Below are 26,123 nucleotides of genomic sequence, written 5' to 3'. Positions count from 1 at the left end.
TATTCTCGAAGAGTCGATGGAAGAAGATTGGAAAAGGTTTAAAGTATATTTACAGAAATATTGCAAAATTAATGAATGTTAGAAGAATATTGGAATGAAGCTACATGGTTTTAGCAGAAGTGTTATTAAGAATTATATGAATATTAAGTGTTAATGTGATAAAGTGGAAGATTTAAAGTTAAATTGTGTTAGGATAAATTATAGAACAAAAATTGAAGAAGAGGGAAAGGATTTGTTGAACCAGTTAATTTGAATTAGAATACAAAAAAGGCAAGTGCGAGGAAGTCGAGGAAATAAGCTAATGAAAGATATAGATATAAAATTTGGAGGTGTGTTTTTGTTTTTTGTCATTTTTTATTTTTATGTTGTATTGTTGTATTGTATTCTTTTTATTGTTGATGTATTGTTCGTTGAATTCATGTATTGTTTTTCTTGATTGTTTTTTCTTTTTATAATTATAAAATATCTAATAAATATTATTTTAAAAAAACCACTAAAGTCTTTATTCTCCTTTGTGTTGATGACACTGTTATCTCATATAAAGCTGGGCCAATTTAAAAAACCAAAACAAAACACCTGAATATTGCGTATTTTTGTTTTCAATACTACTGAAACAAAGCCATCTCATCCACAAGTGGACTTCTGCTGAACTCTCCTCTTCTCCCACACATCCAACCCGTTGATCAGTCTGCGCCCTTTCGAGAATGAGTCGACCACGTATCTCCCCGTTCGTCGAATTCGGTGACCGTTCGCCTGGCTTCCTCGGCTATCCTTCGAATTCTACGCAGGTAGACGATGACCAGGAGAAGCAGGACGGCTTGCACGATGAGGAAGATGAAAAGGCACATCTGAGAGATGAACGCCACACCACAATACCAGTACTGACAGGTGGAAATGATCTCATCCTCCGACAAATAGCTGATGATCCTGCCTTGAAGATGGGAGGGGGATAAGCATATGACGTTCCTGTAAAAGCTCCGGTTCTGCTGCCACTGGAGCCAAGAGCGCAGGTAGAGGATGTGACAGTCACATTCCCAGGGGTTTGCCCACAGGTGAACCACTTGGAGGTCTTTCAGGTTGTCAAAGAGCCCATTGGGGATGGAGGTGAGATTATTGTGGTTGAGGTAGAGCTTGGTGGTCGAGGGCGGGAAGGAGGTGGGGAGGTTGTTGTGAATAAGATCTTTTGCGGTGCAGTCAATGAGAGTGGAGGCACACAGGCAGGGCTCTGGGCAGGTTGGAGTGACGAGAGGGAGGAAGATGAGGAGGAGGAGGAGCCGGAGGAAAATCATCTTCCACCCTGAAAGACACAAGAGACACAGTTGGACCAACAAACAATACAAGCAACACGAAGACCAGTATACTAGATAGCACTGCAATTCTTATTGCGTAATAAACATGATTTACTACAACAACAACAAAATATGTACACTTGTAAATTCTCTAATATATTTGAAATCAAACGAACACACGTCTGTCAATGTTTGAAAGTCCGTAGAAGTATAATAAGTCTATGGTTGAAACAAAGGAATAGATGCTATCCTGTGGGCTAAGCGGTAAAACTTTTTTAGGCGTTCATGGTGCCGAAGTAGCAAGTGAATAACAACGTAGGACAGTGATTCCAGATAATCTGACTGTTTTGCTGGAATCTTCTTCAGCACAACTACAAAAGAATTCAAATATGAAACAATGACCTGTGTAGACTGGAAAAAGTTTAAAGATTATTTACAAAAATACTGCAAAATTAATGAATGTTAAAATGTTGGAATGAAGTTATATGGCTTTAGTAGAAATGTTATAAGGATTTAAGTATAAATAGATTAATGGAATTTTAAAAGTAAAATAAGGTTAGAATGTGTTAAGATAATTATTTGACAGATAACAGAGGAAGACGGAAAGGAATTGCTGAAACATTTGACAGAAGTGGAATACAAAAAGGGAGGTGTGAGGAGGTCGGTGAAACAAGAGAATGAAAGATATTGAAATTGTTTGAGTGTTTTAAATTGTTTTGTTTGGTTTTGTTTAGTTTAATGTGTTTAGTGTTATGTAGTGTCTTTTTATTGTATTGTATTGGTTTTTATTTTTCTGTTTTTGTTTGGTTTTGCAATGTTTAAATTGTTCAAAAAGCAATAAATATTATTTTTTAAAAAAGAAAAAGAAACAATGACCTGTGCACATGAAAACTATATAAACTTCACACATTACAACCCATATTTTGTATGACCAGTGTGGTGAGAGCCAGTGTGAGAGCCAGTGTGGTGTAGTGGTTAAGAGCGGTGGACTCGTAATCTGGGGAACCGGGTTCGTGTCTCCGCTCCTCCACATGCAGCTGCTGGGTGACCTTGGGCTAGTCACACTTCTCTGAAGTCTCTCAGCTCCACTCACCTCACAGAGTGTTTGTTGTGGAGGAGGAAGGGAAAGGAAAATGTTAACCGCTTTGAGACTCCTTCGGGTAGTGATAAAGCGGGATATCAAATCCAAACTCTTCTTCATATGCTACAACTACAATAAGAAGAACAAAGGTACATACCCCATAAATTAGAAGAATGCACAAGAGCAGTGGTCATGAGAATATATAACCACTGCTACCAGTTGCATGATGCCTGAAGCATAAGAAACCATTCCCAGGTGCCGCTCATTACAGGGATACAGAATCGCAGTTACTGAATTGGCCAGTTAGACCAAAGCACTACCATCACACATGCCAGGTCAATCACTCAAGGGAATGGAAGGACAGGGTCAACATTGCAGGCCGTCTAAATCAGGGAAACAGTGGAGCTCAAGATGTTGCTGGACTCCAACCCTGATCACCTCTGACTCTTGGCCATGCTGGCTGAGGCTGATGGGAGTTGGAGTCGCAACAGCATGGGGCGGGGGAGACAACACTGTTCTCTCCATCTCTGGTATGAACTTAAGAGTAGAAAAATGGGAAACCGAGAGAAATAAGAATTGACAGGTTTTCTCATCCCTGCACAAAATCAGTGTGACCCCAGCTGCTTGTCATCTTAATTTGACCAAAGGTACCTCCTTTACTTTTCATAGTACACAAGCAGCCATTTGTGATAACAGGGTGTAGGGATTCATCTATACAGCCGCAAATCTAATGTTTTGAGTGAGTTTTAAGTGCATTGTACAAATGTGGCGCTAGATGGCGATGGTGAGCTAATGGCAAATTCAATATATATTTTTCCAAAAAAATCAAAAGCGTTTTCGCAGAATGTGTGTGTGTGTGTGTCTAGATTCAGCCTAGGTGGGGGAAATGGCCTGACCCACCCAAAATGTACAGGGCCCAGAAAATTCTGCAAATGCCTCATAGCTCAGAGTAAGCTCTGACAGCCAAAGCCTGTTTTCCTCCCTCTGAAAAGCATCCTAAATTTGCACCTTTAAAAGTAAATCAGCAAATCCAAAACGCATGCACATCATATGCAAACTTGTGCCCCAAGTCTTTTAACTATTGATGGTACATTGGTCATTTTACTATTTTATAAAATTCAATTGCCCAGTACCCTTTTTCTTTTCTTGCTAGTATTTGGTGCTGCCAACCAAACTGCCTTATACTGAGTCAGACCATTGGTCTATCTAGCTCAGCACTGCCTACTCTGACTGGCAGCAGCTATCCTGGGTTCGAGGCACGAATCACTCCCAGATCCACCTGCCAGGGAATGAACCTGAGACCTTCTGCATGCAGAGCAGGTGCTCTACCACTGAGCTATGCCCCTTCCTCTAAAAAAAACCAGTCCTAAATTAAGATAAAAGGCTGTATTAAATAGAAGCATAAGGTAAAGGTAAAGGGACCCCTGACCATTAGGTCCAGTCATGACCGACTCTGGGGTTGGGGCGCTCATCTCGCTTTATTGGCCGAGGGAGCCGGCGTACAGCTTCCGGGTTATGTGGCCAGCATGACTAAGCCGCTTCTGACGAACCAGAGCAGCGCACGGAAACGCCGCTTACCTTCCCGCCCAAGTGGTACCTGTTTATCTACTTGAACTCTGGCATGCTTTCGAACTGCTAGGTCGGCAGGAGCAGGGACCGAGCAACGGGAGCTCACCCTGTCGCAGGAATTCGAACTGCCGACCTTCTGATCGGCAAGTCTTAGGCTCTGTGGTTTAACCCACAGCGCATCCCACATCCCAAAATATAATAGAAGGCTACCATATATCAATCACAACATTGGTCCAGCTAGCTCAGTATTGTCTACACGGACTGGCAGTGTCTCTCCAGGATTTCCCTAGTGCTACCTGGAGGCACCAGGAGTTGAACCTAGAAGCTTCTGCATCCAAACCAGATGTTCTGCCACTGAGCTAAAGTCCTTCCCTTTACATGACTCAAAGGAAGACTCCTTCAGATGGTTCCTGGGTTGCTTCTCTGTTAATGGAATGGGGGGGGACTGTGTCCATTTCCTTCCTCCATTTACACTCACTGCCCCATTCCCAAAGCTTGCCCACGGCTCAGAAGCACATTTTCAGCAGGGAGCTGCCAAAGGAAAGGGGCAGGGAATGCTCATTCGATGAGCACAACTTCCCCTCCGCAGGAAAGGAACGAGGATGAACCAGAGGTCACATATTTTGGGAGGAATACTTTTAAATCTACCAACACAAGAGATTTGGGGGGGGGGGGAGAATGAGAAGCAGGAGGTTAGTGTAAGAAGAGCTGTTCAAAAAGCCCATACAAAGGGATCGCAGCCCGTTTAAAGAGTTTTCCGTAACTCAAAACCTTGTGTATTCTTTCATCAGCTGACACACCGGTCAGGAGAGAGACAGAAAGTATCCCATTGCTTATTCTTTCATCTGTTGCTTCTATGTGACCAGAATAGTTGGTTCCGTATCAGACAGAGCACTGATCTCTTAGAAGCTCTTTGATACCCAGCGCTGGGTGAGTTTTTAAGACAGAAGTGCTAACTCAGTGGCAGAGCATCCCAGGTCCAATCCCCAGAGTCTCCAAGCCAGGTTAGAAAAGATCTGTGCCTGAAGTCCTGCAAAACTGGGGCCAGACAATGGAGAGACGGATGAGCCAATGGCCTGACTTGAAAGAAGCCAGCACCCATATCTCTAGAGCACTGGTTCTCAGAGGGTGAGATGCGCCACATTGGTGTGGCAGGAGAGGATGGCAAATGTGGTGATGCAGTTCAGTTTCTTGTGTTTTAGGGACGCGGGTGGTGCTGTGGTCTAAACCACTGAGCCTCTTGGGCTTGCCGATCGGAAGGTTGGTGGTTCGAATCCCCACAACCGGGTGAGCTCCCATTGCTCTGTCCCAGCTCCTGCCAACCTAGCAGTTTGAGAGCATACTGGTGCAAGTAGATAAACAGGTACCACTGCGGCAGGGAGGGAGACGGCATTTGCGTGTGCTCTACTTTCCGTCACAGTGTTCTGCTGCACCAGAAGCGGTTTAGTCCTGCTTGCCAGAGGACCCGGAAAGCTGTCTGTGGACAAACGGCGGTTCCCTCGGCCTGAAAGCGAGATAAGCACTGCAACCCCATAGTCGCCTTTGACTGGACTTGACCATCCAGGGGTCCTTTACCATACCTTAGCTTTTACCTATTGTGTTTTATCAAACAGCCATTACACAAATAAAAATAAAAATACTGCTACTAATAGTGGTTTACATTTCTACTCCCGACCTTTGAAGGATAAATCATTTCCCATATCCTGTTTAAATTTTGTTACATGAATTTGCAGAGCCTTAGTAAGAAATTTGGATGTTCTAAAGGATAGATGGGATGCAAGTGGCGGTGTGGTGTAAACCACTGAGCCTAGGGCTTGCCGATCGGAAGGTTGGCGGTTCGAATCCCCACAACGGGGTGAGCTACCGTTGCTCTGTCCCAGCTCCTGAAAACCTAGCAGTTCGAAAGCACGTTAAAGTGCAAGTAGATAATTAGGTACCTCTCTGGCGGGAAGGTAAATGGCATTTCCGTGCACTGCTCTGGTTTCGCCAGAAGCGGCTTAGTCATGCTGGCCACATGACCCGGAAAAACTGTCTGCAGACAAACGTCAGCTCCCTCAGCCCGTAAAGCGAGATGAGTGCTGCAACCCCAGAGTCGTTTGCAACTGGACTTAACTGTCAGGGATCCTTTACCTTTACCTTTTAAAGGATAGATAATTTCTCTACATCAGACAACAGAAAACAGGTTTTTGCAAGAGATGGCCTCCCCTTCTACAATCTTAGCAATGGGTGGATGTAGTTGCGTCCAAGAGTTATGTCTTCTATTGACACAGAGTTGCAGCCACAAACTCTGTCCTCCTTAGGAACTCCAATCTGCTAATGAAAGGCATTTAGTCTTGCCTGCGTAAAGGCTACTCTCATTTCAACATTTGGTAAATCTACCAGGTACCTCAGAAGGGACAAATACAACGGAATAAAGGAAGCATACAACTTATTAGATTGACAAGTCTCAATCTCAGCATCTTGGTGTGGTGGCAAGATTCAAGGACAAAGATATTTAAACATTTCAGTGTAGTATTGACTTTTTAAAAATTTACCGAATATGGATAGATATCTTTTCCAAATCAAGCGCTGCTAGCAGCTGTTTCTTTTTGTTTTCCAGTGCATTTCTTATCGATAAAAGCATTGGGTGTGGCGCAAGCAAATTTTTAATCGGAAAGTGTGGCCCAGAGGGAAAAGTTTGAGAAGCACTGCTCTAGAATGGGTATACTGTATATTATCATTATATATTAAATTTATACCCCACCCTTCCTCCCAAAAGAGCCCAAGGTGGAAAATAACTCTTGAGACTGTGATATCCTTAGGGGAATTGCAAAGATGCGCCAAACGAGATGTCCTTGAGAATTCCTTGCAGAGTCACTGAAGATGTTGGAGCACAGCTCAGTCCTGGCTCATGCAAAAACAGGTGAAGACTCAAATTTGGGAAATGCTGCTCTAGATGGACAAACAACCTGACCTGACACAGGACAGTTTCTTATGTAACTGTGGGGGAAATGGTTTTAGACTTACCACTCTCAGCTCGCTCCTCTGCAGAATGAGAACCCAAGCTGAATGCTGGCCAGCTGTGTGAGAAGTAGTAAGTGCGCAGCTGAGCAATCCTGATAAATCCACTGCGTGCACCAGAAAGATAAGGGGAAGCCTGTTCCTAACCCGTCATTCTGCGGAGATCCCACAAGCTAGTCCTTGCAAGCTGATGCTTCTTCCCTGCTGACTAAAAGACTTGTTTTTTGCATCATGCTCAGAAATGGAATTTCACTCAGGAGCACTCCCGGTTGTGGCAGAATGGTAAATAAGAAAACAATTCTGCAATAGAATTCCTTCCAGTAGCACCTTAAGACCAACTAAGTTTGTTGTTGGTATGAGCTTTCGTGTGCATGCACACATCTTCAGATTCTGCAATAGTTCACTAGCAGGGATTCAGAAATACGTTCCCACGTGCCTGTAAGGAAGGGAGGTGGCAGAGGTCCTGGGGAATGTATTTTTAATATTTTGTTGGAAGCCGCCCAAAGTGGCTGGGGAAATGGGTGAGGTATAAATAAATTATTATTATTATTATTATTATTATTATTATTATTATTATTATTATGAAGGAGGAGGAGGAGGAGGAGAAGGAGGAGGAGGAGGAGGAGGTTCAAACCCCAGTAACTACAGGTAGGGTTGGGAAGAACCCCAGTCTGGTTAACCAACAGGTACACAAGAAGGACAGGACATTTTTCATGTATGCTACAGCAGCAGCAAGGATACTCATCGCACAGTATTGGAAGACTCAACAGCTACCCACACTGGAAGAATGGCAGATGAAAGTTATTGACTATATGGAGTTGGCAGAAATGACCGGCAGAATCAGAGACCAGGGAGAAGAGATGGTGAAGGAAGACTGGAGAAAATTCAAGGACTATTTACAGAAACATTATAAGATAATGAATGTTTGATGACATCGGATTGAGGGCGAATGGGTATTTGGGAAAAAGTGATTAGAGAAAGACTCAATATTTTGTCAGACTTAAGGAAATGCAACTACCTATTAGACTCTAAGAGTATTAGAAAATCAAAATATGATAGAGGGAAAGAATTTGCAGACAGAATATTTGATTTGGAATACAGAGAAGGAAGGTCTGGGGAAGTCGGAGAAACAAGTTAATGTAAAGAATATAAGGAGACAAAAATTGTTTTTTTTTTAATGTTTATTTTCTTTGTTGTATTTTGTTGTTTTGTGTTTGTGTGTGGCAGTATCTATTGTTTTTGTTGTTTTTTCTTTTTTGTTGTGAGGTGTTGTCTTATGCTTGTTTGTAAAACTTAATAAAAGATTATTATAAAAAAAAAAAGAACCCCAGTCTGAAACCCTTGAGAATCCTGGGAAACTTAGCTTTTTCAGGATGCTGAGAATTGTTAAGAGGCCCCTATTCCCCTCACAGCGTTACAATTCCCAGAGTTGCCTGGAAAGAGGGATTGATGATTATAGCACTCTGGGAATTGTAGCTCTGTAAGGGGAATAGTGGTCTCCTAATAACTCGTGTGTGTGTGTGTGTGTGTGTGTGTGTGTGTGAATATATATGAATGATTTTATATGTTTGAGTTTACAGCCATACCACAACACATTCAAAGTTACAAGATTCCTACAAACCTCTGGACTTCCCACCTTCCCCTCCACGGGTTCTGTTGTTAACTTTTTTCTGCTGCATCTTTATTTTAATAATCCAATTTTTTTATAATTCCATTGTGTCCATAGTTCTCATTACATTACAAACATTACTGCAATCCTGCTAATGTTTTCAACTCTTACAGTGGCCTTTGAGGTAAATTATATTTTTTTCCCATTCTTTATTAAAGTTTTGGTCTTCCTGATTCCCGAGTCTTCTGGTCAGTTTTGCCATTTTGGCATAGTCCATCAACTCGATTTGCCATTCTTCTCTGGTAGGGACTTTATCTTCTTTCCATCTCTGGGCTCCTAATAACTCTTAGCACCCTTAACAAATTATACTTTCCAGGGTTCTTCGGGGGGAGCCATAATTGTTAAAAGTGGTGCAGACCAGGGCCTACGTCTCTGCTATAAATGTGGAAGGGGAGAAGAAGGAGGTCCATGCAGTTTTGCAACAGATCTGCAGGTGCTTTCTGCACACGATTCCTCTCAAACATTCACTCAGGATGGGCAAATTTGTGCACTCGTAGCGTCAAGGGTAGGACTGACCACAAGGACTGATAGCCTCTGATGACTCGGCAACCAAAAGCGTGTGTCGTCCTTAGTTAAGGATGGAGCTCCACCGCAGCCGGAACCCAGTCATGCTTCGAAATGTGCACCTCTCTAAATTTTGCAGTGCTGTTCTCCATCCAAGTCATACATGCACAAAAACACAGGGTAAAGTGTACAGCAGCCACGAAATTAAGAGACGCCTGCTTCTTGGGAGGAAAGCAATGGCAAACCTAGATAGCATTTTAAAAAGTAGAGACATCACCTTGCCAACAAAGGGCCGTATAGTTAAAGCTATGGTTTTCCCAGTAGTGATGTATGGAAGTGAGAGCTGGACCATAAAGAAGGCTGATCGCCGAAGAACGGATGCTTTTGAATTATGGTGCTGGAGGAGACTCTTGAGAGTCCCATGGACTGCAAGAAGATCAAACGCATCCATTCTTAAGGAAATCAGCCCGGAGTGCTCACTGGAAGGACAGATCGTGAAGCTGAGGCTCCAATACTTTGGCCACCTCATGAGAAGAGAAGACTCCCTGGAAAAGACCCTGATGTTTGGAAAGATGGAGGGCACAAGGAGAAGAGGACGACAGAGGACGAGATGGTTAGACAGTGTTCTCGAAGCTACAAACATGAATCTGACCAAACTGTGGGTGGCAGTGGAAGACAGAAGTGCCTGGCGTGCTCTGGTCCATGGGGTCACGAAGAGTCGGACACGACTGAACGACTAAACAACAACAACAAAGTGTACTGGTGAAAATGGGAGACAAAAATGCACTGTGTAAGGGGATATTGCCTTACATAAAATGTGTACATTGGGCAAAATTGTGTATATGTGGGTCCACTGGAGGGATTCATGCAAAAATCTTGTTGAATTTTCATGAGGACTTTTTTTAAAAAAATCACATACTGGCGTGGAAATCTGGAGAACTGGATTATTATGAGTGGAAAAAATGAGAAACTCAAACTGGCAGATTTACCCATCCCTAGTAGAATCTAGCCTTCTATACAAAGGTGGATATTCTGTATGTTGCTCTGCTGACTTAAGCCTGACAACCAAGGAAGGTTGTCCAGAAGGGAATGTGAACCCTGACTGAAAACTTTTCCCCAACCCTGATATAATTTATTGATTTTATTGACTGCGTTTGCCGACCACCCAATAAAACAAGACCATCTCCAAGCGGCTTCCCATAGAAGAATCTAGATCATGAAACCCAGATCATGAAGCTTCTTGCTCACTTACCATGACTGATGGCGATAGTCCTCTCGCTGCAAGAGCCGGCCAATGCTTTAGATCTGAACAAGACTGAAGTCATTGCGTTCAAGGGCCACGAAGGGAGGGAAGGAACGAATTCTCCTTGCTCAACTTCAAAGGCTTAGGTTGTTTCAGGATCCAGACTGCTATGGCCAGAAAATGCCTGTCCAAAGATTCCACCACTCATTCAAATGGAAGCTAGTCTGCGATGATGTACGATCTGCAGGGCAGTGCCCTTAACAGTTGGGGGATTGGGCTGGTGCCTAGTATAAAGTCTAGCCTTCCTGAATGGCACCCACGCTTCTGTATGTGGACTCCCTCACTGTTGTCATCCACATGCAGCCTTGGAGATTGCTGCTCTTCAGCTCTCAAATGGACTGAGCCCAACATTCGCCAGAGAGTCTGAACCTTCAAGCTTCGTGTGATGAAGGGAAGAAGGGTTGGCGCTGCCTACTCCATCATGTGTCCCTGTCAGAACTTCATCACTTTACACATGCTGGGAAGGCAGATTTCTGCAATGGGGATCTGAGGCGACACCAGGAATGGGGAAACTGTGGCTGTCCACAGTTGATTATACTACATCTCCCATCATCCTGGACAATTGGCTGTGCTGTCATGGGCTGATGGGAGTTGTTGTACTTATTTGGAAGCAGAAAGGGCACGCTAGTGGAAACAGAAATGGGAAGGAGGGGCCCCCATGTTGGGATGGGGGACCACTGCTGGTCACTTAAAGGTGAAGGGACCCCTGACCATTAGGTCCAGTCGTGGCCGACTCTGGGGTTGCGGTGCTCATCTCGCTTTATTGGCCGAGGGAGCCGGCGTACAGCTTCCGGGTCATGTGGCCAGCATGACTAAGCCACTTCTGGCGAACCAGAGCAGCGCACAGAAACGTCGTTTACCTTCCCGCCAGAGCTGTACCTATTTATCTACTTGCCCTTTGACGTGCTTTTGAACTGCTAGGTCGGCAGAAGCAGAGACTGAGCAATGGGAGCTCACCCCGTCGCAGGGATTCAAACCCCCAACCTTCTGATCGGCAAGACCTAGGCTCTGTGGTTTAACCCACTTAAAGGTAAAGGTAAAGGTACCCCTGCCCATATGGGCCAGACTTGCCAGACTCTAGGGTTGTGCGCTCATCTCACTCTATAGGCCGGGAGCCAGCGCTGTCCGCAGACACTTCCGGGTCACGTGGCCAGCGTGACAAGCTGCATCTGGCGAGCCAGCGCAGCACACGGAACGCCGTTTACCTTCCCGCTGGTAAGCGGTCCCTATTTATCTACTTGCACCCGGGGGTGCTTTCGAACTGCTAGGTTGGCAGGCGCTGGGACCGAACGACGGGAGCGCAACCCACTTACCCAAGGGCTATTCAAGATCTGGAGCCAGCATTGAGTTCAGGCGATTTTTTAAAAATAAGAATTCACCAAGATCAAATTCCTTAAGCATCCCTGTTCTGCTATGGGAGGACTCGCTGATGCGATACCTGTGGGTACTAGTGTGCCTGCCAGTATCTCCTATGGCACCAACCAAAGGTCTTAGTAATATCCCTTCAAAAATCCACAAGGCCCAAGAGACTGTTGGCTCAGTTCCTGTTTGCACTGGCTCGTCCTCCGTTACATTTTAAAGAAGCCCACCTTTCAGTGGATACCGGGATCAGACACCCATCCTCCCTTCCATTCTGAACAGATGAGAGAATCAAAGAGCTTCCCACTGGGAAGGAGCCTAGCGGAAACTGATAGAAGTGCCTTTTCCTCCACTGATGGGGTGGCATGCCCACACCATTTTATGTTCCTGACTCTGCTCCTGCTCTTTTAGATGTGGCAGCCATTTTGTCTTTTGCCATGCCCTCCAGACAGCCATGTAATGTTATTACACCCACCCCACAGCAGCCATTTTGTGTTTTGCTATGACAAGACAGCCATCTTGTGTTATGCCACACACGCCACGGCAGCCATTTTGTGACTGGCGGCCACGACACCGTCTCAAAATGTGCCCACGGACTTTAAAAGATCGACGACCCCTGTGTTATGGATAGTAATTTAACAGAGTGATCAATGACAAAGAAGCATGGTTTCGGGTTTTTAAAACTTTTAGTTTACTTCATTGATCAGTTCAGGTAGTAAACATTATATTAATAATAATAATTATAATAATTATAATTTTAATAAAATGGATATGTTTAAAAGGTTCTGTTCTCTTTGATCACCATGACCAAAAAAAAAAAAAAAAGTTCAACAGAAATGTACAAAACAAACAAACAAACGAAAAAGGGGTACAGAACAGAGCAAGGCAAGGCGGGTGTCACAGAAGCAATAGCAACAAGCCGCGGTTTACAACATGGCTGCAACAAGTGAGGTGCGAGGGGAAGCCTGAGAAAGGCAAGAGGTCATCACACAGCACAGAGAACCTCCCCACCCCCCTCCTTCCAGGAAAAAAGAAAAAAAAAGGCATGCGGAATAACTTGTGAGAACAAGCACAAAGCATGTACCGTTGAATAGCAAACCACCGTTTGTGGGAGCAAATCAGGGTATTGGCACAGATATTGGCTCAGCACCTCCCTGGTGAGGCGCAGTCTACCTTGGACCTCCCCAACCCACCACCCACATGCTACTTGTGGAAGTTGTGGGCTTGCATCCCCATTGAGAGACTCCTAAGAACATTTAAGAATGGCTCTTGCTGGGTCAGGCTGCTGGCCCTTCCAAATCCAGCATCCCATCCTCACCGCGGCCAACCAGACACCCGTGGGAAGCCCACGAGCAGGACCTGAGTGCAACATCACTCTCTCCTCCAGTGATCCACAGCGACTGGTTTTCAGAAGCACCCTACCACCCACAGCAAAAGCATTGCCTCGAGCACAGCACAGAAGCGTACCTCCCGGGCGGTTGTAAGGAAGTGCGGAAATGTCCAGGCCAACCTAGGAGAAGAAAGCAGCAACTCCATCGGTGTCCTTTGCTTTCGGAGGAGTGTGGAGAAACTGGTGACCCTCCAGCTGCCGTTGTTGGGACTCCAGCTCCCATCAGCCCCAGGCAACATGGCCAACGGTCAGGGAATAATGGGAGGTGGAGCCCAGCAATGGCTTGTGTACGGCCACAGGTTTCACCATCTCCAAGTTGCAGTGCTCAAAAACTGGAGTGGGAGGACAGAAAAAAGCAGGGTGGGCCTTAATTAAACCCACCAGCCCTGCTGCTGATATCCTCTAATTTTAGCCGTACTCCAACAGCTTTCTAATAAAAATAAAAAATAGGAAGGTGGCGCAAGGCCAACACAAAAGATAAGACGACTGGTCCCTCACTGCCTGCCTCCTGTAATTCAAGCACTGGTTTGTAACAGGCCAAACCATGTGTTGCAGTTAGAGATGGAAGGATTTGTCCATTTGAGTTCTCTCCATTTCCCATTTTTCCAAACTTAAACTCAATTCTCCACATCTCCGCAGCAATTTTAGCTTTAAAGAAATCCTCATGAAAGTTCTTCAGCATCTCAATGTGACTTTACCCCCCCCCCCATAAGCATCTCTGCCTGTGGAGTTTTGAGACATTTTTGCAAAGCCGTTTCTCTTGATATGTGAATGCTATTCCCAATAAAATATTTGTTTTCATGTGCTTTCGTAAATGTTGTTTGGTTGGAGACCTGAGCCATAAAACTCGGGTAACTCTGAATTTCGAAGGATTCTGTACTTTGCTTCTCAGAGTGTTTGAGAAACAGCAAATTTGATGAATTCAGCGTTAAATGAGTACAGAATTGAAATTCTCCTCCATCCCTAATTGCAGCCCATCGGAATTTGTGCAGATGCACCACGGGCCATGGACCTTTCCCATAGACAGCTGGAGAATGGCCAAATGGACTCTACTCTGGTGCAGCTGTGCATATTAGGTGTAAGGCAGCTGTCCTTAAGGCAGTGTTTCTCAAACCTATTTAAAACTCAAGACACCCACAACCGTTCCTGGACTCCCCTTCATTTAAAGGCAGACCAAACCATCTACGTTCCATCTGTCAATGAGCACACAGACCCACGCTGAACCTGCTGCTATGAGCTAGGACAAAGAGCCCCTCCCATTTAGAGGTGGGGCCTTCATTTCCATCCAGTTATATTTTGCTTCAGACCATTCAACAATATTTCAAAGCCCCTAGAAGGTTTCCAAAAGCACAGGAAGAAGGAAACATCAGGGGAAGAGCTTCACCTATCATTGAGTCTCAGGGTTGTATCCAAGGTATCTGTGGCTCTCCAAGCTATTGTTGGACTACAACTCCCATCAGCCCTGGTCATTGACCATGCTGGGTGGGTCTAATGGGAGCTGGAGTCTTGCAACATCCGGAGGGCCACCGGTTTCCCAATCCTGCCATAGCATCTCATACCTTCTTGAAAGAAGCAGTGGAGGCAACACCAGGAAGTCTCCAGCTGCCCCAGGATATTCCCCCTCCTTTGAATTTCCGTTGAGCTTCTGTCCCTCAGCTGGAGAACATTCGCTTTTAAGCTCCTGTCTTTAAGGCAAGCCATAGGGCATGGCTGGGGAGGCTGCACCCATCCACACATTGCTGGACTCCAACTCCCATCAGCCCCGGCCAGCATGGCCAATGGCCAGGAAGGAGAGGAGCTGTAGTTCAGTAGCATCTGCAGGACCACAGAGGCCCCTCACCACTCCTGCAAGAGAGCATTTCAGCCTAACAGTTGGCCATATCGAAACCCAGTGGGACACTGCTGAATTTCAATTTGTCGGACAAATAGCTGGAGCTGAGATTGCTCTGCATGTATTAAAGAGCTCGCCAACGTCACAGTATTTGCATTATCACCAACATTGCTTTGTCCATTGTTCACGGTGTCCTGCCTTGTTCATTGGTTACTGTAACTATGTTGCTTTCAGCTAATCATCGCTGCCTGTTCTTTTGACATTCCAGTCCCTGCTTACCTCATTCATTCCCGCAACGCTGTGTGTCATACACAAGCTTGCCAATTTAGGATACACTCAATGCATCTGATGGAGCGGTCCATGCGGCCCACAAAAACGTATGGCGTAACAGATTTATTAGTCTTTCAAGACTCTCTGCTGGTTTTGCTCCAGCAGGCTAGCTCAGAGAGTTCCCACAGTTATGTAGCAGAAACAATGAGCTTTAGATGTATGGCATGTACACAGCCTAAGCAAGGCTGCGGCATGGTCATGTGGGTTGCTTGCTCTGCTTTGAAGTTCCGCCTTATCAGGGAAAGCCACACATCCTGCAGCTTAACTCACTGGATGTGAGGCTAGCATGAAAGACATGCAGAATGAGAACAGAGGCAAAAAGAAGGCAATCCTTATCTCTCGCCAACAGTTCCCTGTGCCTTCCAGGATAAAGGGGGGTATCATGGAACTTGTCGCCCTGACTGGGGCCCCAAAGAAACAAGAGACAAGGGCTGTATTTATACCATCGTTTTAAAGCCCTATGATGCCACCTTAACATGGTTTCCTGCAAAGCATTCTGGGAGCTGCAGTTGGTTAAGGGTGCCAAGAGTTGTTAGAAGAGCCTATTCCATGCACAGAGCTACAATTTCCACAGCCTGGGAAGGTAGGCCACCTAGGAGAAGGAAAACTCTGGTCCAAAAACTTTGCTGCCTTGTGGGATATTGTCAGAAGAAGAAAAGGCTAAGGAGTAAGGTAAAAGGTAAGGTAAAGGATGGTTAAGTCTAGTCAAAGGTGACTGTGGGGTTGTGGTGTTTATCTCGCTTTCAGGCTAAGGGAGCCAGCGTTTGTCCACAGACAGCTTTCCGGATCATGTGACCAGCAGGACTAAACCACTTCTGGCACAACAAGACACCGTGACAAGTGCTAGAGTGCACGGAAACGCTGTTTACCTTCCTGTCGCAGCGGTACCTATTTATCTACTTGCACTGGTGTGCTTTCCAAATGCTAGGTTGGCAGGAGCTGGGACCGAGCAACGGGAGCCCACCCCGTCATGGGGATTCAAACTGCCGACCTTCCAAGTGGCAAGATGCTCAGTGGCTTAGACCACAGTGCCACCCACATCCCTTCGAAGAGGGACTGGCTGTTAAACCGCTCTGAGAATTGTAGAATTGTAGCTCTGTGGGAGGAACAGGGGTCTCTTAACAACTCCAGACATTTACACTTCCGAGGATTTGGGATGGGGGGCAGGGAGATGAAGCCTGTTAAAAGTGAGAGCATGATACTATAGATTTAGAGGCAGCTTTAAATAGAATCTGCCTGCCATTTGCTCCAGCTCCTTCTGCAATTGGCCACTCTGCCTTCCACCCAGGGCAGGCTTGCCCATGAGCTGAACCGAAGCAGCCGCCTCGGGTGGCAGAATGCTGTGAGATCTTCATGAGAGTTCCACGAGATTTCACCGGAAGCCACCACAGCTACACAAAAACAAGGCCGCAGTGGTAAGGGGCGGCAGGGGAGGTGGTGGCAGGGAAGCTTTGCCTCAGGTGGCAAAACAGGATGAACCGCCCCTGCTTTCACCCCTGCCAGTCCCAATGGGCACCAGCAACTGCTGTCCCCTCCACCATTGCCCTGTACAGGGGCTGGTGGGTTGATTCTTGGGAATGGGACACGGCCGTACATTGCAGCTAAGAGCAGTAAGCTAACTTAAGGGGTTTAGGGTAGGCCTCATACCAGACACAGCTCTGTCCTCCAACACCTCAGCACCATTTGCAAGACACTCACAGAATCCACCTGAAGCAGTAGCGGTCATTACGGCCAATGTCAGGGCCAGCCTTTCCTGAGCACAACCATGAGACTACCCAAAACACTCTGTGGCTCATCTCGATTTCCTCCAGGCTTTAGCCAGGTGGAACTGAGGTACAAACTAGGGCTGCAACTTGGGACCCTGAGAAGTTTCACTTTCTATAAGGAAAGAAGGAAGTCTGCAGTTTGGTAGACCTGTCAGAGATGTGGTTGAAGACACGCTAGGAGTATTTGTAAAGAAGAAGCAAACAGCTAGGAAATGATTCTGCCACACCCCATGTTCTTGCTGGGGCTGATGTGAGTTGTAGCAGAAACATCTGGAAGGCAGGAGGTCGGCAAAGGCTGTACCAAACTTGGGTCTCCAGCTGTTAGGTAAAGGTAAAGGGGCCCCTGAGCATTAGGTCCAGTCGTGACCGACTCTGGGGTTGCAGCGCTCATCTTGCTTTATTGGCCGAGGGAGCCGGCATACAGCTTCCAGGTCATGTGGCCAGCATGACTAAGCCGCTTCTGGTGAACCAGAGCAGTGCACGGAAACGCCGTTTACCTTCCCGCTGGAGTGGTACCTATTTATCTACTTGCACCCGGGAGTGCTTTCAAACTGCTAGGTTGGCAGGAGAGGGACCGAGCAATGGGAGCTCACCCCGGTGCGGGGATTCGAACCGCCAACCTTCTGATCGGCAAGTCCTTGGCTCTGTGGTTTAACCCACAGCGCCACCCGCGTCCCTCTCCAGCTATTACTGGACTACAACTCCCATCATCCCCAGCTAGCAAGACTGGTGGTCTGGAATGATGGGAATTGTAGTCCAAAAGCAGTTTGGAAAACAGTCCTAAATGAAAGTGTGACACATCTAATGGCAACACGCTATATTCTGCTTGTTTTTCTGTTTAAGATGGGAGGCGAAAGATAGAAACAGAAAGAAAGAGATTTCACCCCACTCACTGCAAAGGAGGACGATGCTCCCTCATCTTTAGCAGTGCCGCAAAAGGGTATTTTGATAGGGATATATTCACAGTTCTGTTGTGACAGGTTGCTCCTGTAAAAAAATATCCATTTCTAGTCAACACTTAGAAAAGAAGGAGCCCCATATCTCTTTTGCATTCAAAAGCAGGTGAGGGTGAAACTTGTGGCCCTCCAGAGATAAACTACAACTCCCATCATCCCTAAACATTGGCCGTGCTGGTTGGGGCAAGTGGGAGTTGAAGTCCAACATTTGGAGGAGCGGGAGGCTTCCCAGCCTGTCCTAAAGGGAGAAGAAGGCTATGATAGCCATGTTCAAATATATAAAATGATGTCACATAGAGGAGGGAGAAAGGTTGTTTTCTGCTGCTCCAGAGAAGCGGACACGGAGCAATGGATCCAAACTACAAGAAAGAAGATTCCACCTAAACATTAGGAAGAACTTCCTGACAGTAAGAGCTGTTCGACAGTGGAATTTGCTGCCAAGGAGTGTGGTGGAGTCTCCTTCTTTGGAGGTCTTTAAGCAGAGGCTTGACAACCATATGTCAGGAGTGCTCTGATGGTGTTTCCTGCTTGGCAGGGGGTTGGACTCGATGGCCCTTGTGGTCTCTTCCAACTCTATGATTCTATGATTCTAAGGGTCCAAAGAGCAAAGAAAGCAGAAGGAGCCCTGCAATTTCAAATTAAAAGGTGGGCCCTGGCTACGAGAAAGGTGCAAAGGCTGCACAACACAATCCCCTCTCCCTGGGAGCCTCTAGACACTTTCCAGAGAGTTACACACTTTGCACAGAATTAAAGTTTCCTTGTTGCAGAATGTGGACTTCTGGGTGCGAGGTGTATAAATTATCTCTGGCCATAAGACTGCCAACTGCTAGCAACAGTAGAAAAAATTCTGCCTCCCCTATTCAGATCTCAGCTGGTTCCATCTGTGGTGCCATACACCCTATAGCCACATCTCCTCAGTTCATGCATGTGTAGTTTGCTCTCAGTCTCACTGCATCATGGTCTTCGTAGCTGTAACCTTGTGAGCGTCGGGTGCTGGCCTCTAGACTACAAAACCCACGATGCAGCGCAACTGAGCACAATAAGAAAGACTCACGCTAACTTTTTATGCAGCAGACATTTGCACGGTGGCTCAGACTGAAGCAATGCATATTTCTAGAAGCCCACAACCACACGACACAATCCCAGGTTAGCAGAATACCATGTTTTGCTCCCATCCCAAGTCCATTTTCGGGTGGAATTTTTTAGATCCCTAAAAATGACTTGAGACATTCACTAGAGGAATCCACTGGACAGCGTACAAACCAATTAACACATTTCTCTAGGAATCCAAATTTGCTCCATGGTTGGTGAGAGACGAAGCATGGGCTGAGCGTGCCAAGATGATGCTAAACCTCAAAGTAACTCCTGCCTTGCAGATCCTTACCTCTGCAAGAAGTCCAACAGTTGTACATCACTCAATGCAACTCACCTAAAACAAGGGCAGTGGGAGCTGTTTTTTTTACTAGGACCCTCGCCAGCAGGTCTTTTAAGTCCTTCCCCCCGTAGTGCAAAAAAGAGCCATGAGATTCTTAGTAAAAACATCATCGCCATGTCAGGAATGTTTCGAGAAACCATCAAAGAACGCCACACACCCAACCAACTTTTTGCTCATCCTCTCAACGCGGCTGGTGGGGAAAAGACCAAGGGATGTCCTAGGCAAGAGGTCAGGCTGGTTGGTGCTCATGTCAGCAGCACTTGGTTCAGAGGTATCGTCGGCCTTCTTGCAAAAGCTTGCTGTGACCTCAGAAAGTTTGAGGACAAAATGGAGGGATGGGGAGAGCTGGAAAGAGGAGGAGGAGAAGGGTCACAGCACCTTGGTTAGAAGTAAACAGTTAACGTGCATTTTACACAAGAGTCCTCAAAATCCATGTGCCATAGAAACGGTGGTTGGTTGGTTGGTTGGTTGGTTTTAAATACCAGAATGCTCCTTAACAACAGTTTAGTACATCTAGGAAAGAGTGGGGACAGCAGGGAACCTTCCGATCGTGGAAGAGGTCCACAGCAAGCGACCTCTCTCCCCTCTCGTCTTCCCGCCTTCCCACTAACAGATGTTGCTACGATCGAAATAGAGCAGGGAGTAGCTGACATGGTGTCCTACAGCCATTGCTGGACTGCCAACTTCCTGTGATGGGCATTGCAGTTCGACAGTGTTTGCAGGGCACCACGTTGGCTACCCCTGAATTAGAGAGAGGGAGGGAGGGAGGGAACGGGCGCCGCTCTTGCTCACAAGTCTCTTTGTTTTTGTTTTGTTTTGTTTGCAACAGGAAAGTCCTTCCTCAAGCATCTGCGATTCCAGCTGAACTGCAGACAGTGACAAGGATGATCCCTTCCTTCGCAACTTCCATCCCAGCTTCCTTTTTTCACTGGTCTTGCATCTGCTGTTTCATTTTCTGCAGCATCTCTTGCATTCTACGCAACTGTAGGAAGAAAAGAGAGGGAGGGGGGAGAGGTTACGCTGTTGATTTGAAACATTGGTATTCCACTTTTCCAGCAATATTCTCTCCCCCATCCCCGCTGCCAGGCTGCCCCCCATTTCAAGGCAGATTATATTTCTACACTGCATCATAGGCTTTGTAGTCTTCAGTGGTATAGTACAAGCCCCTGAGTCCTAAAAGAAAATGGTGCTGCTGAACCTGTGCAGTGGAGTAAAGAGTAAGACCTCCAACATCTGATTCTGCGTACTTACACGGCACTTTCAGGCAGCGCAAAAGTCCACTCTTACCTAGAGACATGAACATGCCCCACTCTCATTTTGACTGATGGGAACCTGGTGTTTACATTGCTATTGGAGGCTGCTGGTTAAATGTCAGCCTCCTTCAAAAACAGTTGACTTTTGGATTGCACCTATTGGACAGTGCCTGTGCCGTCACTGATGACAAAATGACACACAGTTATTACCAACACCAATGACTGTGGAAGTTCTGAAGACTTAATATGAGTGAGGTTTTCTTCTTCTTCTCTTTTTTTTCCTGATATACTTTCCTAAGTATGCAAATATGCTTTGGGTTAATTGATAAGCCAGGGTGCTGGACCAGAAGGTCCATTGGCCTGATCCAGCACGACATTTGATCCTTTTTCAAGATGAGAGTGAACAATGGTAGGGTTGCCATATTTGAAAAAGTAAAAACCAGGACACCCGAAAAGTTGTTCAGCCTTTTTTTAGGAAGACCCCAAAATGGCTGAGCTTTTCTTTAGGGGACCACCAAGATTGCTGAAGGTTTTTTGTGTGTGTTTTACAAAAACGCCAAAAAAAGTGATTTTTCAATTGGCTTGCCTAATAGTCATAATAATCATAATTAATTTATACCCCACCCATCTGGCTGGGTTTCCCCAGTCACTCTGGGAGGCTCCCAACAGAAATGATGATGATGATGATGATGATGATGATGATGACGAAACATCAGACATAAAAAACTTCCCTAAGATCCAGGACAAAATGCCGCCTTTCAGAAATTCCTCCTAACAATGGCAAAGTGCTCCAGCGCCTGACAAAACTACCACACACCCCTCAAACAGCTCCAAATTCAAGAAGAAGATAGCTAGCTTGGGTGATGTCTCAAGAGAGACCAATAGCGAAATGCTTCCTTACCTCTTCATCTTTCATCTTGATCAGCTTCTCCGTTTCCGCATCCGGTGTTGGGAGCGGCAAAATCGGGATAGGGCTCTCTATCCTGTTATCCTGAGTCAGCTTGCTAAAAACATAAGCAAGAGAAGAAGGGAGAGGGAAATGAAGCTGGGTTTCATTAGCTCTCCAATCCAGGAGGTTGCTTTCCGGCAGAATCCGAGACCAGGGAGAAGAGTTGGTGGAAGAAGATTGGAAGAAATTTAAAGACTACTTACAGAAATATTGCAAAATTAATGCAAGTTAGAATGATGTTGGATTGAGGTTAAGGGGTTTTTAGCAACAATGCTATGGAAGAATATGCAAAAATGGAATATTAACAGGTGGAAAGTTAAAGCTATAATATATTAAGATCAAGATTAAGATAAAGGTAAAGAGGGAAAGGATTTGCTGAATAAATAAATTGAATTGGAATACAAAGAGGGGAGGTGTGGGGAAGTCTAAGAAATAAGCAAATGCAAGATATGTCATGAAAGATGGAATTGTTTTTAACTGCTTTTTATTTTTGTATTTTTCTTTTTTCTTTTTTCTTTTTGTGAAAATTTTAATAAAATATTATTATAAAAAAAAAAATCCAGGAGGTTCCTTTATGGCAGCAATGGTGAGTCAAAAGTTCTCCGAAGACACTTTTCTAACAAAATTTCTTTTTCCCACTACCATCCCAGAAAAAAGAACGTCCCTCTGCAACATTTATCTACCAACAATCACCAACAATCTTGGACCTGCCGTTGCTTGGGAGCTCTAAGCACAACCACAGAAAATCAGTACAAAGTTTAAATCCGTGGTTAAAATCAGTGCAATTTTTAAAAGGTTCAGTCTGCCATCTTGAGTCAAACTAGTGTCCCATTGTATCGAAACATTTAGGGGGGGGGGGGTTGAAGAAAACCTTCTCCATAATTTCCGGAACCGCCATGCAAAATTTGGTTGAAAACAGTGCAGGTTTGAAAGGTTCAGTCCACCATATTGATTCAAAATGGTGTCCAATTGTGTCCAAACATGGATGGAAACCTGCTCCTTGATTTCAAGTGCCACCATGCAAGATTTAGTTACAGGTAAAGGTAAAGGGACCCCTGACCATTAGGTCCAGTCGTGACCGACTCTGGGGTTGCGGCGCTCATCTCGCTTTACTGGCCGAGGGAGCCGGCGTCCAGCTTCCGGGTCATGTGGCCAGCATGACTAAGCCGCTTCTGGTGAACCAGAGCAGCGCACGGAAACGCCGTTTACCTTCCCGCCGGAGCGGTACCTATTTATCTACTTGCACTTTGACGTGCTTTCGAACTGCTAGGTTGGCAGGAGATGGGACTGAGCAACAGGAGCTCACCCTGTCGTGGGGATTCGAACCGCCAACCTTCTGTGGTTTATGCCCAAATGCATAGTGAACAAATGAACAGTTTTCCAAAATATATAGTTGATTCACTCATCCAGCCAACCATCAACTTTAAATCTCAATCTGGTTTAAGGAGATAACAGAAATCACTGGGTTAAAGCTGACCAAATGTTCAGCAGTAGCATTATTATCAATTTATGATGGGGTGGAAGGTTCGCAGGCTATGGAGGACTTGCTCACAAATTTATTGACAGCTGCACGAATTGTTATATTATAGCTAGGAAGTGGAAGGGGCAAGCAGAATATAAAATGGAAGGATGGCATAAAGAGGTGTGGGATATAGCTATGAATGATTAAGTTCACATGTGCCATTAAGGTAAGGCAGGGAATATGCAGGAGAAATGATTCTGAGGAGATATGGAGGCTGTTTGTAGAATTTGTACTGTTAAAACGGAAAGGGGTCAAGAGGTGTTGAATTTTGGGGAGGTTGGGTAGTTACAATGGAATGGTCTTGGTCGTGGGGTGCACATTTTTATTCTTATCTGTTTATGATTATTACTTTGTTTAAAAAAATAATCTCAATCTGAAGCAAATAGTTGGTAACAACAAAGAATAAATAAACAAAGAAGAAATAAAGATTCTAGTCCTCATGTTTTTAAGTAAAGGGCTGAATTAAAGAGAAACAGAGGCTCCACCACTGAGCTATGGCCCTTCGCTGAAATGTTGCATGGCACGTTTTCAGAAGAGAAATCATCTCGCTTTCAGAAGACGTTTGCCACACAACAACAACAGCTCTAAGCATAGCTGTCAACTTACAGGTTTGAAAATAAGGGACCAGCAGCCTCAAAAATAAGGGACCAGCAGCCAAAATAAGGGATTTTAGTCAGCCAGCTCCCGAGCCAAAGGCAGAAAGCCCAGCCAGCCCAGCAGCCAAACAAAGCCTCAAGTGGTGGTTCCCACAGAGCACCAAACTGGCAAAGGGGATGCAGCAAGGAAAACTCCGGTCACTTCTCTGCTGGGAAGCGCTGAGCAAAGGCAAGTCCCCAGGCAACGCAGCCAATTTGATCAGCACAACACCCCCCAGTCGTTCTTAGACTCCTTATTGGCTGAGCAACGCAGCCAAGCAACACAGTTGGAGCCTCCCTCCTCCCTGGCCGGCAGGGAGGGAGGGAGAGGAGCTGCTTCCTTTGAAACCCAGGAAATTTAAGGGACATCATCAATCCGGGACAGCAGCGGGACACAGCGCTGGGATAAGGGAGTTTCCCACCAAATAACGGACGGTTGACAGCTATGGCTCTAAGGGCTGATTCACACAGATGCATTCATCCCTTGAGGGAGCAGAACCTCAGGTGGACCCTACCTGGTCATCTGCTGGATGCACTGCGCCCGATAGTTCTCGTAGTGAACGTCGCAGGTGACGTCCTTCAGGTCGTGCATGTGCGTTCGGATCAGCATGTTCCGCAGTTTCACAAAGTCACAGTGCGCCTGGTTTTCCACTGAGGAAGCAGCAACAACAGACATCGTTTGGCACACAGCAACAGACAAACAAATCTCGGGTGAGGAGGGGAATATATGCACCAGAATCCCCCTTTACATCCTAACCGTATTCAGTTATTTCAAGTGCGCACACACACACAACAATGTGTATGACTGTAAAAGGAACTGTGTTAGAGAATAAACGTGACAAGCACAGCTAAGCTGTGGTGGAAGGAAATCCACCGGTTAGCTCATTTCAGACACATTCCTCTGACATGCCTAGGGGAACCCATGAAAAGAAATATGCAATTTCAAGGGGACGCGGCTTTTTTAATTGCATACGACGCATGTGTGCATGTGCGTTTGTGTGTGTGGAGGCTGGTCCCTGTTTAGGGAAGCTTTTAATGTTTGATGCATTACTGTATTTTAATATTTTGTTGAAAGTCGCCCAGAGTGGCTGGGGAAGCCCAGCCAGATGGGTGGGGTATAAATAAATTATTATTATTATTATTATTATTATTATTATTATTATTATTAGGGCAGATGAGGCACTTTGCAGACACCAGTGGAAGTCACCAAAGGAGCCACTGCCGCCACAGGTTCAACCCTGAGCTTCACATCCTCACAAATTAGTCCTAAGTCTCCAATTAGTCGAGATGGCATTGTTCCACATCCCCTCTGTGAGATTGGGAACATACACATGGCCTCATCAGATTACAATAAGGCCCAAGGTTATGCTGCATCACTAGCCTGCCAGAGGCCTCTGAAGCAGGGGGGTGGGGAGAGATCTGGCCCCTCAGGTGTTGTTGGACTACTGTTCCCATCATCCCTCTCAACTGGCCATGGTGGCTGAGGCTCATGGGAGCTGGAGTCCAGCAGCATCTACAGCAGGGCAGTCCAACCTTTCTGACCACGCGGGCCGCAAGAGTACTTTGACACAGAACCTGCGGGCCGCGCACTGAATTTAATTCCCACATCATAAATGAAAGAGTTTGCAATATAGTTAATACTATTTAATATACACAATTAATATATTTAATTGGACGACTCTGATCTAGAGGTTGGGGGAGATTGTTTTAAAAGCTTCCCCAGCAAGCACGTTCTGAGTTTTTTTACCATTGGCTCTCTGAATTCCATTGATGCTGCTTGCCATTTTAGCACATCATGTTATTTATATCATGCTTTTAGCGCTGTGGTTGTTACGTGCTTGTTGCTGTTACTTGCTTAATCGTTTGCTGGGTTTCGTTAGCTGCTTTGAGTGCCCCCGTTGGAGGGGAGGAAAAGCGGAGTATTATTTCATTTATTTATTTTAAATATATATATATATACCCTGCTCTTCACCACACCTGGGTCCTAAATCTCCTTGCAAAAACAAAAATATACGATATACAAAATTTAGAACATGAATTAGAACACCGGGAGAATAAAACAGCATTTGTGGTGGTACAAAGGTCTCCTGAAATAAAACTGCTTTCACCTGGTGCCTGAAACCTACCAGAGGCAGCAGGTGTGCTGGGTTCCTCCCAACATTGTGGGTGCCCAATGCGTGGGCATGACTGGTAGGAGCCCCGACGCACCCTCCGAAAGGTCTGTCAGGGCCTGTTGCAACTGCAACAGGCTCCGTCAGGCTCCGTCAGGCCCTACCACTGCT

The 26,123-nt window shown here is 45.7% G+C and overlaps 3 protein-coding genes across 8 annotated transcripts in view; 1 reads left to right on the top strand and 2 right to left on the bottom strand.

Moving 5' to 3' along the window:
* Positions 1 to 26,123, top strand: part of HIRA (histone cell cycle regulator) — a 378,609-nt gene that overhangs the window by 24,575 nt on the left and 327,911 nt on the right. The window lies entirely within an intron of this gene.
* On the bottom strand, positions 565 to 11,224 carry GP1BB (glycoprotein Ib platelet subunit beta). Of its 4 annotated transcripts, none has more exons than XM_083418413.1 (2): positions 10,365 to 11,224; positions 565 to 1,297 (listed from the first exon to the last, which is right to left on the bottom strand). In XM_083418413.1, exons 1-2 carry the CDS (start codon positions 10,435 to 10,437, stop codon positions 684 to 686), a joined length of 687 nt encoding a protein of 228 aa, XP_083274539.1. In that variant the 5' UTR covers positions 10,438 to 11,224; the 3' UTR covers positions 565 to 683. The 4 variants fall into 4 exon arrangements, with proteins under 4 accessions (XP_083274539.1, XP_083274541.1, XP_083274542.1 ...); XM_083418415.1 differs by lacking the exon at positions 10,365 to 11,224 and adding an exon at positions 6,946 to 7,245; XM_083418416.1 differs by lacking the exon at positions 10,365 to 11,224 and adding an exon at positions 2,703 to 2,894.
* SEPTIN5 (septin 5) overlaps positions 19,195 to 26,123 on the bottom strand; it is a 79,197-nt gene continuing 72,268 nt past the window's right edge. For all 3 annotated transcript variants that reach the window (XM_083418341.1, XM_083418339.1, XM_083418340.1), the window contains 3 exons: positions 24,357 to 24,492; positions 21,637 to 21,739; positions 19,195 to 20,464 (listed from right to left, as the gene is read on the bottom strand). In XM_083418341.1, the coding sequence (XP_083274467.1) occupies positions 20,408 to 20,464; positions 21,637 to 21,739; positions 24,357 to 24,492 (296 nt within the window). In that variant the 3' untranslated portion in view covers positions 19,195 to 20,407. The remainder of the gene's footprint in view (positions 20,465 to 21,636; positions 21,740 to 24,356; positions 24,493 to 26,123) is intronic.

The sequence above is a fragment of the Podarcis tiliguerta genome, assembly GCF_965153285.1.
Source record: "Podarcis tiliguerta genome assembly, chromosome: 16".
NCBI lineage: Eukaryota > Metazoa > Chordata > Lepidosauria > Squamata > Lacertidae > Podarcis > Podarcis tiliguerta.
Note: the sequence above shows the minus strand (reverse complement) of the source record. Positions and strands in the feature narration are given on the sequence as shown.